Below are 14,507 nucleotides of genomic sequence, written 5' to 3' on the forward strand. Positions count from 1 at the left end.
GGGTGAAGATCATCCGGGCCGGCTGACTTAAAAATGTCCAGCCCCTCCAGAAGCTCCCTAACTAAATCCTCACTCACTCTAGGCCCAGGTGAGCCTCCCCCGGGGAGTGCATCACACCCCCCACCCCCTCCAGCTAGGCAAGCTGCAGCCGGGCATAGCTCCTGCTCCCACATCCCGTGCCCCCCTGCCTCAGCTGGACAAGCAGTGGGGGGGCACAGCCCCCACTCCCAGCATCTTTCACTGCCCACCTCCACTCCTCCTCAAAGTGCAGTCTTTTGCTCCCTTTCCGTTTAACAAGGCAGCAGCAAAAGATTATTCACAGGTTTTTTACTTCTGATTGGACATGCTTAAGGCTCCTACCATAGAGGTCTTAGCTCTCTCCAGAAACCCATTCCTGCCTCCAATAAACTAGACAAGATAACGTGTCAGCAGAACCCACTTACCACTTCCTCTGGAGAGCAGGCGAACAGTGTCAGCCTGGTACAGATAGAGGGTAGGGCTGTGAGAAACTTCAGTAGCTGATTTGAGTCAGAGGAGATTCAGCCCAATTTGGCGGCTAAATCTCCAGATCAACTCAGGAGACCCATTAAAGGTCTGAATCGAATTGGATACCTCTGAATCGATTCGGAAAAGATTCGGCACCCATTCAGAGATTTGGCCATAGACTAAACAGGCAGCAGTCCTCAACCACACTGGACATAGCTGCCTCCAGTTGGTAAGTCTGTTGTGGTGGGCAGTGGGGAGAGAAGGGGTGTGGGGTGTGCAGATCAACATCCCCACAGTGAGGGACAGATTAAGGCTGGGGCTGGAACAAGCTGCCCAGCCGGGGCGGTGGTGGGGGGCAGTGCAGGACTCAGAGAGGGGGGCTCCCTCCATTGTGCACCAGTTGGGGAGGGCATGGGAGCAGGCCTGTCCCCTGGATCTGCCTGAGGTAGGCTGGGCCAGGCTGCACTCTGGGAGTGAGCTGCACCTGCATCACACCCCCCACCCCCTCCAGCTAGGCAAGCTGCAGCCGGGCATAGCTCCTGCTCCCACATCCCGTGCCCCCCTGCCTCAGCTGGACAAGCAGTGGGGGGCACAGCCCCCACTCCCAGCATCTTTCACTGCCCACCCAAAGTATACACTGGCCCAGCCTGCCCCATGCAGATCCGGGGGCACATGCCCGCTCCCATGCCTTCCCAGACTGATGGCACACAGCAGCACAGTGGCAGAAGCCCCCCTCCCTGAGTCACATGCTGCCCCACCCTGGCTAGGCAGCTTGTCCCAGCCCCAATCCATCCTTCTCTGTGTGGGCACTGATCTGCCCCACCCTACCCCCATGTCCCTTCCCTCCCTGCTCCACCCACCGCAACAGACTTACCAGCTAGTGGCAGCTGTGTCCAGCATGGTCAAGGACTGATGCCTATGTAGTCTATGGCTGAATCTCTGAATTGGCGCCAAATCTTTAAATCCGATTCGGCCGAATTGAATCAGGACAGTAACCCAAGTCACCGAATCAAATCACTATCCCTCCAAATCTGCTGAATCCGAATTGAATACTTGCCGCTTCGTACACACCTAATAGAGGCCACAGAGTATGCAAGGGGTCTAATGGCCTTCCTGAAGTTATTTTTTTTTTAATACTTCTAAAAGGGTCATTTGAACATATTTGATAAGGGGAAAAGGAGCTTTTGTCTTTATATCTGATTCTTTTGTTGTTATTTACTTTACTTTCTCACTTTGCCAATCTCTCTTGTACTACATAGTCAGAAAGTTGCCAGACAAACTTTCCTATCAAGAAAATTAACCTCAGCTCCTAAATGCATTTATTCCACAACTGTTTGGAAATACAAACCAGAGAAGCAAATTCAAAGCGTCACAATTAGAATGTATTTTACAGAAGTCAAACTCTACAGAGCAAGAGAGAGCAAAAGAAGAATTAAAAAGGGAGGCAAAAATGCTTGGTATGCATCCAAGGGTCTGCTCCTGTCGCAAATTCAAGTGATAATGTTAATGGAATTTTACACTGGGGCTAGGAAATGGTCTGCTGATGAAAAATAAATGCCAAGACCTTTAACATAAACAAATGTCGGCATGAAACGGAGGATATTTATTTTGAGAGTGGCAAGCCTGACTCCGGTGACAACATTTAATTCCATTTACATGGTGACTATTGTGCCAAATAATCCCATTAAAAAATAAATAGGAGTAACTGGGCAGACTTGCACTGGGGTGAGAGAGGTGATCTGGCAAACATGTGGTAGGAAGCCACATGAGACAGAGAAAATTTTAAAAAGTGACATATTAAATATTAAATTCTTCTTAACATACTTGAACACTAATTTTGTGCTTCTACTTTGCTGACACTCCAATTTTACGTCCAGTCCTGTCACTTTACCTTACATATTGGTTTGTAGTTTATTTACAGTGAACTTTAACATATTATTCAACATCATTATCATACTCAAACCAACGTTTTTCCTAATAAAAAAGAGGCTTGCCTCATCTTAGCAGCACATAGTACCAATCATCAGACAAGACAGTAAACTGCTGCTCATGAACTGATAGGCTTTGCACCACAGATACAGGCCAAGATGCAGCTCCTTTCCAAGTCTGGGTATTCTTTACTTGCTTTGCAACTGTAAAAATTGTTTTAGCTGGCCCTGTTTAGTAATATACCTAAACCTCAGTCTAAAGTGAAAGAACTAGCACTGGAGCCACACTTCATGCATAAGGCTACAAGGCTGGTAGATCAGTGTGTGCAAAGCAGTATGGTACATTTACAACAAAGTAATGAGGAACACTTTCAACCTGGCCAGTCTGGGGTTCAACCTATACCCATGTACAGACATTCAGTTTCTATTGGGAGAATTGCCATTGGTTTCTGGAGAATTGCCAATTTCCCAATAGAAAACAAAAGTGTGCAGATGTTCAAACTTTTTCTTCCACAGCAAAAATGGCTGCTCTGGGAGAATATAACCCAGGAACAACCAGGGTTAAATTGCTCATGGGAAAGTTTATCTTGGAAGACCGAATGTCTGCATACTCTCCTCCAGCTTAACTCTTCCTGGGGACCCAGAGGAGCAGAGCTGGGGCAAAGGCTCCAGTGCCTTTTCCAGATGAGGATCACCACAATCTGGTGAAGACATGGGGGTCAGGTGCTCCCCCACAACTCAGACTCGGGGGGAAGCAGCTGTCAGCTGCTCTTGACCTGCTTCTCACACAGGAGTTCCCAGTGCGAGAAGCAGGTAGGGGTTTTGCTGTTCCGCTCCCTTTGCTCAGTTCCCAGGCACTGGGAGTGGAGTGCAAGGAGCAATGCTGCCCCAAGGCTTTCTCCAAGCCCAGTTCCCAGCTCCACTGGCTTCCCCTTGCACTTCTGCTCATCAGTTGGAGATGTAGGTGGCAAATGGAAGCTGGTGGGACTGGGAGCTGGGCTTGGGGGGAAGGGGGGGGGAACTGTCTGCCCAGCTCCAAGCCCTTCCGAGTTTTAAATCATCCCCCCACAAACACTCAGCTGAGCCATGGGGGGCACCAAGGGTAAGCAGGGGTGGAGGCACTAGGAACCACACTTTGGGAGGCTCTCCCTGGGGTAACAAGCCAAAACACACCAAGTCCTGTCTGTACCTCATACTAGAGAGCCAGGTGTGTGAAGTGAGTGAGGATTTTGCCTGCCTGGCTCCTCTTGCCTGAAGTCCTGTGCAAGCAGCAGTACTGCAAGCTCCTTTAACAACTGTCTTACATTGGTACCCCAGTGTGAAGAGGGAGAGGGACTTTGCCCCACTGTTCCGGTCCCCCAGAAATGGAAAGACTGGAGAAGCTCATGCTTCTCCCAGAGTGGGATCACCCCGGTTGCAGGAAGGCACAAAGAGCAGAGGAGAGGAGGTGGCTGCAGAATAAATATCTGTACTGCTCCCTCTCCTGGAATTGTTTCTAGTGGTAGAAATTTTCCACCACTAAAAATTAACATTTGTACATGGCTTATGAAAAGTAACAAGAAAAAAAAACAAATTATGGAGTCAAAAAGCCAATCAGAAATCAGATTTTTCTAATGGGTTTTAGTGCAAGAGTGACAGATAATTCACTATTCCTGAAAAGCCGCATTTTAGCTAGGCTCAGAAACATCAGCATTATAAAGTAGCAAGTTTCACTTTCATCTTTTCCTGGCATACAGGCTACACCTAAAACGTCAATAAGTTTAAGCTGACCTTGGCTTTACTGACTTACGTTTGTACTAATTGTTTAAGCACATGCTATATCAGTGGTTCTCAGAATTTTTAGAACTTGTTAGAAACCTTATTAGAAATCAAGGCACACTCATTAGACTCACGGCACTCTTTGGAAAATGCCAGTTCTTAGTTTTCAGTCATTTTTCTAAGTGCAGAAAAATAACAGAGTAATTCTTTTGTTGCAAAGAACACATAAAGACCATAACAGGCCAGAGTGTTTTAACACTATATATTTCTATTTGAAATCTGTTGGTTTGCTTGCAAATCAAGTTTGCATACCGAACAGTGCTAACACCCATGGCACCCTGAAAAGGATCTCAGGGCAACCCAAGGTGCCACAGCACTACATCAATATAGTAGATAGAGAAAGCAAGCAACATAATTTTTTTTCAAACACAAGTTACAACTCTTCTTCTTACTTAAATATCAAGGAAGCTTTAGATCCTAAAATATCCTCTGTACATACTGTATTTTCCTAAACCATGCATCAAATCTTGACAACACTTCTAGAGACTGCTTTCATCTATTTAAAAGTATGCTTTACACTATCCTGGTACATAAGGAGCAACTCAGGACTGAAAAACAACCACTAAGATAATCAACTGTGGAAGCAGCTGCTGGGACACTTGACTTTTGTTATTCTAAGCCATCAGTCTATTACCAAGAATCTGTTTCACTTCCATATTCTACACTTAAGGTAAAGGAAGTATAATTACACATTCATGACACCAGTCAGAATTTATTAGAATGAAAAAAATTACAATTAAAATGATTAGTGGGGATTAAGGATGTTGGGGGCTGAGATATTTGAAACAGAAAAATATATTCCCAGAAATTTAAGAGAGATGTAGGATTATGATACATGTCTAGAGCAGGGGTTGTCAACCAGGGGTATGCGTACCCCTAGGGGTACTTGGGAAGCCCCCAGGGGGTATGTGGCAATTGTGCAGAGAAACGGGGGACACTTCTGGCTGTGCCACTGGCACTCTTGGTTTTGCTGCCAGCACCTTTTCACTGCTGCACTTGGGAAACTGCCTGCTCCCCCTCCCCACTGACTGGCCACCAGGGGTACACCAACCAAAAAAGGTTGAAACTCCTGGTCTAGAGTATGTAGCATTTCTTATACAGGTCTCTATCACGATCTTCTTGAATGAAATAAAAGGTTTAAAAACAAATGTAAAAAGCAACTAATTTGTGAGAGATGGATGTCACTGTAGGCTAAAATAAGAGGGTTAATGGCAAAATCCGAAGTGTGCTGACATCAATGGTAGAACATAAGAATCTTCTCAGAGCAGACAATGTAATTTACGTATCTATGTATCTTGTAAAATCGTGTGGCTCAAAAGATGTACACCACACTGTGCATGGTTTCCATATTCTCAAATGGCTTGATGCACATTAACAACTCTGCTCAGAAACAATAAAATAACAGATTCCATATAGGAATGCTATTTTTGGCCTCTCTATAAATCAGCAGCAGTGATAGGTATAACATTTCAGTAGATGCTGATCTACAGTTGTTAAAAATGTGTAAGAAAACGGTAAGCTATCAGGAGATCAGTCTAATCTAGGAGGCAGAGGAAGAGCTTGGAAAGCCAACACCAGAATTTCTTCCACATTATTCATTACTATAGAAACATAACCAACTTCTGGAATTACTTATTTTCTATGGTATTGTCAGGAGCCAGGGTGCCAGTGGCTCTCCAGCTAGTGCCTGCTTATAAGCAGCAGCCCTTCCAGTGCCTAGCAGGCTGCTCAACAAGACAAATACTTCCCCATCTACCCTTGGGCTTCTGATTTCTTGGTTCTTAGTTTCTTGATTCCTGCTTTTGATTCTTAGTTCCCCCATCTTCTCTGCCTGATCCTAGTGTCCTAGCTCCTGCTTGTTCCCGATTTCCTGTGCCCTGGGTCCAGCTCATTAACTGCCTAGCTTCATCTTTGTTCCTGGTTCCTGTCCATGGGTTCCTGGCTGTAGCCTGATTGCTTGTTCCAGACCTCAGCTGAGCCCACTGTGCTTCCACAGACTGCCTTGCCACCTCCTTGACCTCTTGGGCGCAGGCAGAAGCGACAATTTCCACCCAGTCTGGCCCCTGAAAGCGTTCGACAGCCAGGACCTAACACAAGTGCACAGCTGCAGAGCATTTTAAAAGGGCCCAATCCCATGACAATCTGAATCCTCATTACACAAGGGTTCAAATGAAGGTGCTCCAAAGTAGAGAGCCTTGATTAACTTGTATCTAAGTGAACCTGCAGCAGGGCTGGGCTGATGCAATTCATAGGGAGCTTGTTTCTGGGGGATGCTCAGCCAGCACTGGAGGGTGAGGTGGGTTGACTGGAGCCCCCTATCTGAGCTCCTCCAACTCTAGTGCAGGCTGGGAAAACCCCCAAATGGACCTCCCTCCCCTGCCTTCTCTCCCTCCAATCCTGAGACAGCACCAACAAGCTTGAAGAGGGGGAAACAGGGCAAGGAAAAGAGACTGCAGAGATTGGCTCCAAATTGGAGCTTGATCCCCAACCCTCCTGATACAACAGCTAAAGTCTGTTGGATTGGAAGGACTGGTATAACTCATGGCACTTTCTGTGAAGCACCATGAGTTAAACCGGGGAGCCACACTTCTGTCTGTGCCCCTTGTGCTCCAGACTCCAGTCCAGACCCATGTCCCCATGACTTAGCCTGGCTATTATCCATATCTAAGTCCCCCACAGCTTTGGTTCCATGCTCCTGACTCTCTGGCTAGTGATTCTGGTATAGTTCCCTGCTTCCTGTTCCTAACCCTATTCCTCCAACTCATGGTTCTACCCAGGCTCATGGTTATACCACCTAAACTCATTTCCTATAGACCTCAGACTCCTTGACCCACCTAGTCATGTATGTTCCTGATCCCCTGGGCTGTGACCCCCTAGGGTCAAGTCCCAATCACCTACCCTGATAGGTACTTACGCAATACCAGGAGAGTGCCTTCTGTTCCTCCCTCCACACAACCTTTCTCCTGGGAACACCTCAGTGTTCTATTAATGCCTGCAATGTATGATAAAGATGCCACAGATCCTTTCAACTGCCCATTTATTGATAGCCTCCTTAAAACCATGTCATTAAAGTGAGTAAGACAAATAAATAAAGGAACATAAAGATATCTATGCTATCTTCTGGTCCATTAAAATTAAGTTTACTATGATCAGATAATCTGGGAAATGGGTTATAGAGTGCTTTGGCACAATTCTTCCAGGTCAAGCAAATTCCCCATGTATAAACTGGCCAAAATTTTATTTTACTCAGAAACAGAAATGAAACAAATTAATCAGGAATTATTTGATGTCACATAAGCAATCCCACTGAAAGGGAGAAGTTTAATTCTTCATTACTGAATGCATACCCATTCTTGCAGACTGAACTCTGTGGGTTTACAGATTGCAGGGAGTATTAACTGAAGCATCATCTAAACATCAAGCTGATATTTTGTAAGTGAAAGCATTTGTCATGTATTGTTTTATGCAAAACGTCAGTGTTGACAAAAAGTTGAGGCAGGCAGCATGTGCATGCCTTAATGAAAGTCAGACATATACTGTAACTATCAGGAGTCTGTCCAGATTTCTCCTGGCAATAAGGAGATGTAAAGAACTTAGCTGTAAAAATCTAGGTCATGTAACATTTACCCTGCCACTTAACACACAATTTGACATTGGGCACTGCTTTTTTCTCTTGCAGGCTACAAAAATAAAAATTAAAAAAATAAAAATCAAACAAAAATATGAAAACAACCCTAAAGAAGAAAGGTCATGTTTGAAATCCACATTCAAATACAACTTCAGCCACAACCTGCTAAAATTCAGCACACTAGCACATGGTCTAAAGCTACTTGAATACTCTGCAATTTATGCATCCATCCTATGACATCAACACTGAGACAGGTGAGACAAAGGAAAAATCATCATTTTAAATGCTGGTACGTTAGAGTAATGCAGAAAACAATTTCAGATGCTGTGTGTAATGATGACACGGAAAAATTGGGAATGTAAATTTTTGCACATCCTCTTAAAAATCTTGATTGTAATCAGGAAAATTACAAGTTTTGTGAGTACAGATTTACTTCATCTTGGCTTTCATTTCTCCCTAAATTCGTACCAGTAAAGGAACAGTGAAGAAGATGACACTTTACTGGTAAAAGTATATGTGGACAAAATATTTTTATACCCTTCTGTAAAGGAAGTTTAATCAGAGGAAAACTGATGAATTAGGAAAAATTCTCTACTTCAGAGGCTGCATAATGAATAAGTTTACATTTTTCTCACAGTGTTTTTGTAAACTGCAGAATAAGACAAAGGGAGGGAAGGGAGAAGAGAAAAAATATTTATGTCTCAAGACATAGAAGCCACATCCTCCTAACCTGCTGCCCTTTTTTCTCACTGCTCTGTTAAACAGTCAGCTGCTGCCAGATGCTCTGGCTAAAAATGGTCACAGATGGTCAGTTGTCCAGTTAACAGAGCAGAATGCTTTCCTCAGTCTCTCCCTAAAATGGTATCTGGGCTAGATGTAGCAGATGAGAAAATCTGATCATGGTCAAGAGGCCATTTGACCTAGTTAAGACTGCAGGTCAATTCTGATCATTTAGTCAAGATTAATTCTCCACTTGGCCCTAAGTTAAAGTAGGCCATATTGACACAAAAAACCCCAGTGTCAAGCTCTTCTGTGATTTTGCTGACTCTAGTACTGGTCACACCTTAAAAAAAAATCTGAAATAGCTCGTTATACCTGCATATAGAAGCACTTCCAAGTGACTTGTAAATCTTTATGCCAAATTCTACATCAGAAGACAGCAACACATTCTGACAGCAAGCTTGGGTCTGAGGTGGGCTACCACTAGGACCTAGATCAGGGGTGGGCAAAATACAACCTGTGGGCAGGCACCCATCAATTAATTGCATCTTGCCCAGCCCATAGCTGCCCCTGCTGCACTTGCATGGGGCCTGTGCCCTGCTCACTCCCACTGGGGCAACATGTTTTGCTCCTACCCTCAAGTAAGGGAGAGCCCCAGCCCCAACCCCAGCCCCAGCCAGTGCACAGATTCCAGGTGGGGCCAACTGCTGCCGTGGGAACTGCTCGGCTCCCCCTCGTGTCCCTGCAGCAGCGCTCTAGACAGCAGGTAGGGAAGTGCTGGTGGGCAAGGAGAAGCTGCAACTGGGTGGGAACAGAGCCTGGGGCTGGCACCCAATGGGGTGACAGGAGCGCAGAGCCTGAGTCTATTGCACAGGACTCCCAGTGGCTCACATGCAGCTCCTAGGACTCATGTGCCACCGGGGGGAAGCCCTGTGTGATGGAGCCGCTGGCCTTTGCTGCTCCCTGATGCCACATGCAGCTCCCAGGACTCTGCTGGAAGTGGTGCAGAGCCCCACACAATGAAGCCAGGCCAGTTCCGCTCCCTGCTTCCCAATAGTCCCCGGAGCTATATGTGGCAGCAGGGAGCAGGGTCAGGCCTCCAGCTCCATTGCACAGGGCTCTCCTTAAACTCATTAAGCGGCCCTACAGCTGAAATAATTGTCCACCCCTGACTTAGATGCTGATGCTACTTCGCCTTGCTGCCTGGCTGTGGTGCACCATGGGCAACCCTCCCCCCCACAAAAGAATGCCATCATTTCCATTTGCCACCCTCTTGCCCCTCCCGTCCCCTGACTCCACAGGTTAAATCCAATAGCTCCATGAGCTGGATCCATCCCACAAACCACAGGTTGCCAATAGCAAAGTTCTCTATTCTTTTAAGTATAGAAATATAGGTATTCTGCAACATATTATTATTCACTGAATTACTTTGACACCAAATCCAGACTCATGAACTTTATTTGTTGGGGGAGGGGGATAGAAGGTTTAATCCAATCTTGTTCCTTTATAGGTCTCATGTAGAGTTCTGTGATATAATTTTCCAAAATTTACAAAGTTTACGGCTTGTCTCTAGATGCCCTTTGACTTCATTGTTTCTTCATTATTTGTCCTTGACAAAGCATTGGGGGTAGGGGGGAGAAATAAATCCATATACTCACCCAAACCACTGATGGTATATTCAAGGTCTTTGACATCCAACAGAATTGGTCCATTCTCCTGCTGGCCTTCTTCCTTATAGTATAATTTGTACCCTTGAATAGTTGCTGTTTCCTCAGAGTCTTGCTGCCACCTTACTGTTATGGTTGTACAATTTAGTGGTTCCAAACGCAACTCAGGAGACTTTGGTGCTGTAGTTAGAAATTTTTTCTTTTTTACATTTTGAAACAAGTTACTTTTTGCAAATATATTTCTGCAACATTCTAGAATTCAAAACATCCCCAGTACTGCCCAAGATTTTAATTCTAGCCTCTCTCTACAATTCATTAGTTAATACTTTATCATGTAGACACATCCCAGGGCTAGCTCAAGGAAAGATTCACTTTGTAATTTAATATTTTCATTATGGAGAATAAATATGAGTTAAACATTTTAGTTTTTCTTGATTAGTTAGTCCCCCAAGTTATGCACTTGGCTTACTGCATTTTAAAATTGTAATATTATGTCAGATCTAAAGTTAGAGGTAACATTTAAAGTTATTCAGAGCTACAGTAATTAGCAGTAACTTCCTACTTCCCTTGTGCTCCAAGCATTTAACGTAGGATTGCATCTCCTACTGCAGAACACGAGCTCTGTGCACTTCATTAAGTACATTTAAGAAAAAACCCTCTACAAACTTTTTGGTGAATGTACATTAATGCTGAGGTGTATGACCATTAAGTACAATGCTACTGAGTAATGAGCTTGGCTACAAAAAAGTAAAATCCCTCTGAATCATACTGCTCAAGATAAAGTGACTTTACATGTGGAACACACATATGCGTAAGTATGACTGCATTGATGGGTGTCCATTAAGTAACCACATGCATGACTGGTATGGGTAAAGCCCAAACCACAGCAAATGTTTTTGGTACTAAACTGTAGTGCCATTACTTGAATTCTAAGTGTACAAGATACAACAAAAGCCTTCAAGATCACTGTTAAACAAGGCCAATTGGTAAAATGTTTGAGCTGCTTCTGCTTAGAAACAGAAGTTAAAATCCCTAACATAAAATGTCAAATAAATAATGATAAAATACAGAACTATACAATTAAAAAGCAGCACAGAGTAACAGATTAGCATTCTCATTTTTATACCTATAAAAAACCCAATACAATATAGGATAATTCAAATAATCATGTCTCATTCAAACTGTGCCACTGAAACAAGCTTGATAGCATTTTTTCATATTATATTCCATTTGCTTTTACATATTGTTTGTCTCTTACTGGGCACATCTACACAAGATACTTTACTGAACAGTAAGCATGTGCATCTAGACACGTACATACTATGCAGTAAACCTTGCTAATTGCGAGTAAATTGGCTACCTGCAAATTCAAGTAGCAAATTAACTTTCGATTAGTAACGGTGCAGTTGTGCTTGTGTAGACACCTGACCAGGAGCAAATCTGCTCCTGGTCAGCTGTCCAACAGAGGGTGGGAGATTGCTCCCTGTTCCCAGGAGCTGCTTGTGAGATCACAATCAGGGAGCAAGGGGCTGGGAGATCCTTATCTTCTGGTGCCAGCTCCACAACTGCAGAGCTGGTGCCAGCACAGCTGAGCTGGCGCTAGGAAATAAGGATCTTCCAGCACTGGCCCCATGTGGTAGCTCCCTGCTGGTGGGGGCTGGGGAGCCTGTTCTCTGCTCAGCTCCATGAGTGCATAGCTGGGTGGGAAACAACCTCCACTGCAGCTCTTTCCAAGTCCCCTGCCCTTGATCAGGGAGTCAGAGCCAGAAGCTCCCTGCTGCCATGGCTGCCCTAGCAGCAAGAAGCCCCCATGGGCAGAGCATAATGTCCCAGCCCTGGCTAGGAGCCAGCGGTCTCCTGGCCTCCTGCCAATCCCTGGGTTAGCACCCAGAGAGAGCCTAGAGCTCCCCCGGTGGCAGCACAGGCCTACTGCAGGGCCCTAGGAAGTAGGAGCAGTTTGCTGCCATTAGCAGGAAATCTGTTCCCGCTTCCCTGCATCCATAGATGCCTGCCCTGGACTGTTTACTCACATGTAGTTTACTTATGAGTAAACTGATCCTGGATCAAACGCATGTATAGATGCACCCACTGTATGCTATCCTGACCCTTTGTTGGGAAGCCTATAAATCTGAATATATATACACATACATTTAAATAATTAAAACAACCACGTGGTGCAACTTCACTCCTTGTGATTACAAACACAAAATGAGAATTTATAGCAACATGTGCTCAGCACAACAGCAAATGCAATGGAAAAGCCTTGTTGAGGTATTTTCCTCCCACAGGGTACAGATTAAAATACATTTGGGACTAAGTACACAATGCTCCTTTCTTCAAAGGACCTTAGCAAAGAAGAATTACCCTTCACACTTGTGGCTTTTGGAGTCCGGTGGGAGGTCCACAGAGATGCTTCTCCCCAGCCTATCCTTGTCGCTGCAGTAATACGAACCAAGTAGACACTATCAGGCTTCAGGCCTTCCAGAAGATGTTCATTTGCAGTCCCTGGAAGCTCTACAACTTGGATAGCACTCTCTGTGCTGAGGCGGTAAGACAAACGGTACAGGACCACTTGGCCTCGTCTGTATTTGGATGGTATTGGCAGCCAGGAAATAAGAATATCTGTAGGACTTCGACTTGTCAAACTAATTTCAGGAGCTCTCAAAGGAACTAAAAATAAAAAATAAGACTAGGTATCTTTTTTAAAGCACACAGGGGAAAAGCGGATGAAAACTCTTAACCTAGTATCTACTATTGTGAGTTTTCAGTAAAATTGTCCTAGAAAAAGCTGGAAAGCCAGCTAAAAAGATCTGGAGGATAGAGACACAAGAAGAGATCATTCTAAAACTGATCACAGTTCCTTATGTAATAGGAACCCTAGCAAGCCTGCTCTTGGAAGTGGCTCAGCACTTTCCACCTGTCACCAGCTGTTGTGGTAAGAATCAGCATCATGCGGAACTACTGCGTCCGACCTGAGCAGTTTTGCATTAATACAAGTATTAATTAAATTAATACACATATTAGCTGTATCACTGCATAGGAAATAAGGGGAAGACAGTATTTTCTGAACATCTAAGATATCGTAATAACCACTTTTAACTAAAAAAAGTTTCCTCAATTGTTTAAGGGTCTCTTAGATAGAAATGGTAATTTCCCCTTCAAAAAGATGAAGCAAAGATTGTTTAAGTTATATACATTATCATTTCAACAGTGTATGAATAATACAACTAACTGTGTGCATGAACAATGAATCTTACTGCTAGCAGGGTAAAAGAGGGCATTAGAATCCTAAAACCCCACAAATTATTAACACTTACTTAATGCTACAAACAATTGTTAAGGAATAGAGACCAGCCTTTTGAATCATTCAGTAACAACATGTTCTTTCAGCATAAAATAAATACACCCTGCATAACATGGAATGTTTTTTTATTCTCACTTTTCAATTGCTGGCTCAGTTTTGCATTTGTACGTACACAAAAGTGCCAATGATGTCAGTGGGAATTCAAGATATTCCAAGAGCATTAGCACAGGCTTGGACATCTGGTTTCAGTGCAAATAAAAATGCTTATTTTACTCTGCCACATTTATTTAACTTACCATCTTCAAGGGTGTGTTGAGTCACATGATCTGACATCTGACTAGCTCCCATGGGCATGTAAGCCACAATATAAAAGGTGTAGTTGCTGGCTGGTTCCAAGTCATCAATAATGTAATGAGTTGTGTCATTTCCAATAACCACCTGATATTCTTCATTATTTAAACCTGGAATAAAAGAGGAGATAACAGGAACAAAAATTGCTGTCAGTTCTTAGCACAAGAAGATCCAAGGGTGGTGACTAAATCTATCTTTCTGGTCCTGCAAGTTTAAGGAGTTTATTTCTTTTTTAAAATGATCCAGATAAAGGAAGCCTTTTGTACATGGAAGTAACTGTGTCTTATAGATTATGGTGGCTCAGGATTTTTGGTTGAATAAAAAATGCTGAATACAATTAATCAATTCTAAAACCCCTTTCTAGAATTAGTCACAACAATTTGTGCCCAGTGTACAGTAACACAACAGACAAGCTCTAATAGCTTTATCATTCGTAGCAAGTCTTTAAATCTATTTGTTTCGAACCAGTGTGCTTTTTCAAAACCTATTTACAGAGGTTTCATATTAGACTGTGAAGAATGTGAAGGCTTCATTCTTTTTTTAAAAACAACAACAAAACAAACAGAAAGAAGTCGTTCTGCAAAGGATCTCATTTTAGCCTTGAG

At 43.8% G+C, this 14,507-nt stretch overlaps 1 protein-coding gene across 1 annotated transcript in view; it reads right to left on the minus strand.

The window, feature by feature from the left end:
• PRTG (protogenin) overlaps positions 1-14,507 on the minus strand; it is a 160,337-nt gene that overhangs the window by 41,572 nt on the left and 104,258 nt on the right. Inside the window, exons 8-10 of the mRNA XM_019504261.1 lie at positions 13,848-14,012; positions 12,612-12,917; positions 10,239-10,427 (exon numbers count right to left, since the gene is read on the minus strand). Coding sequence (XP_019359806.1) covers positions 10,239-10,427; positions 12,612-12,917; positions 13,848-14,012 — 660 coding nt within the window. The remainder of the gene's footprint in view (positions 1-10,238; positions 10,428-12,611; positions 12,918-13,847; positions 14,013-14,507) is intronic.

Source organism: Gavialis gangeticus, unplaced genomic scaffold (assembly GCF_001723915.1).
Source record: "Gavialis gangeticus isolate Ggan-Ray unplaced genomic scaffold, GavGan_comp1, whole genome shotgun sequence".
Taxonomy (NCBI): domain Eukaryota; kingdom Metazoa; phylum Chordata; order Crocodylia; family Gavialidae; genus Gavialis; species Gavialis gangeticus.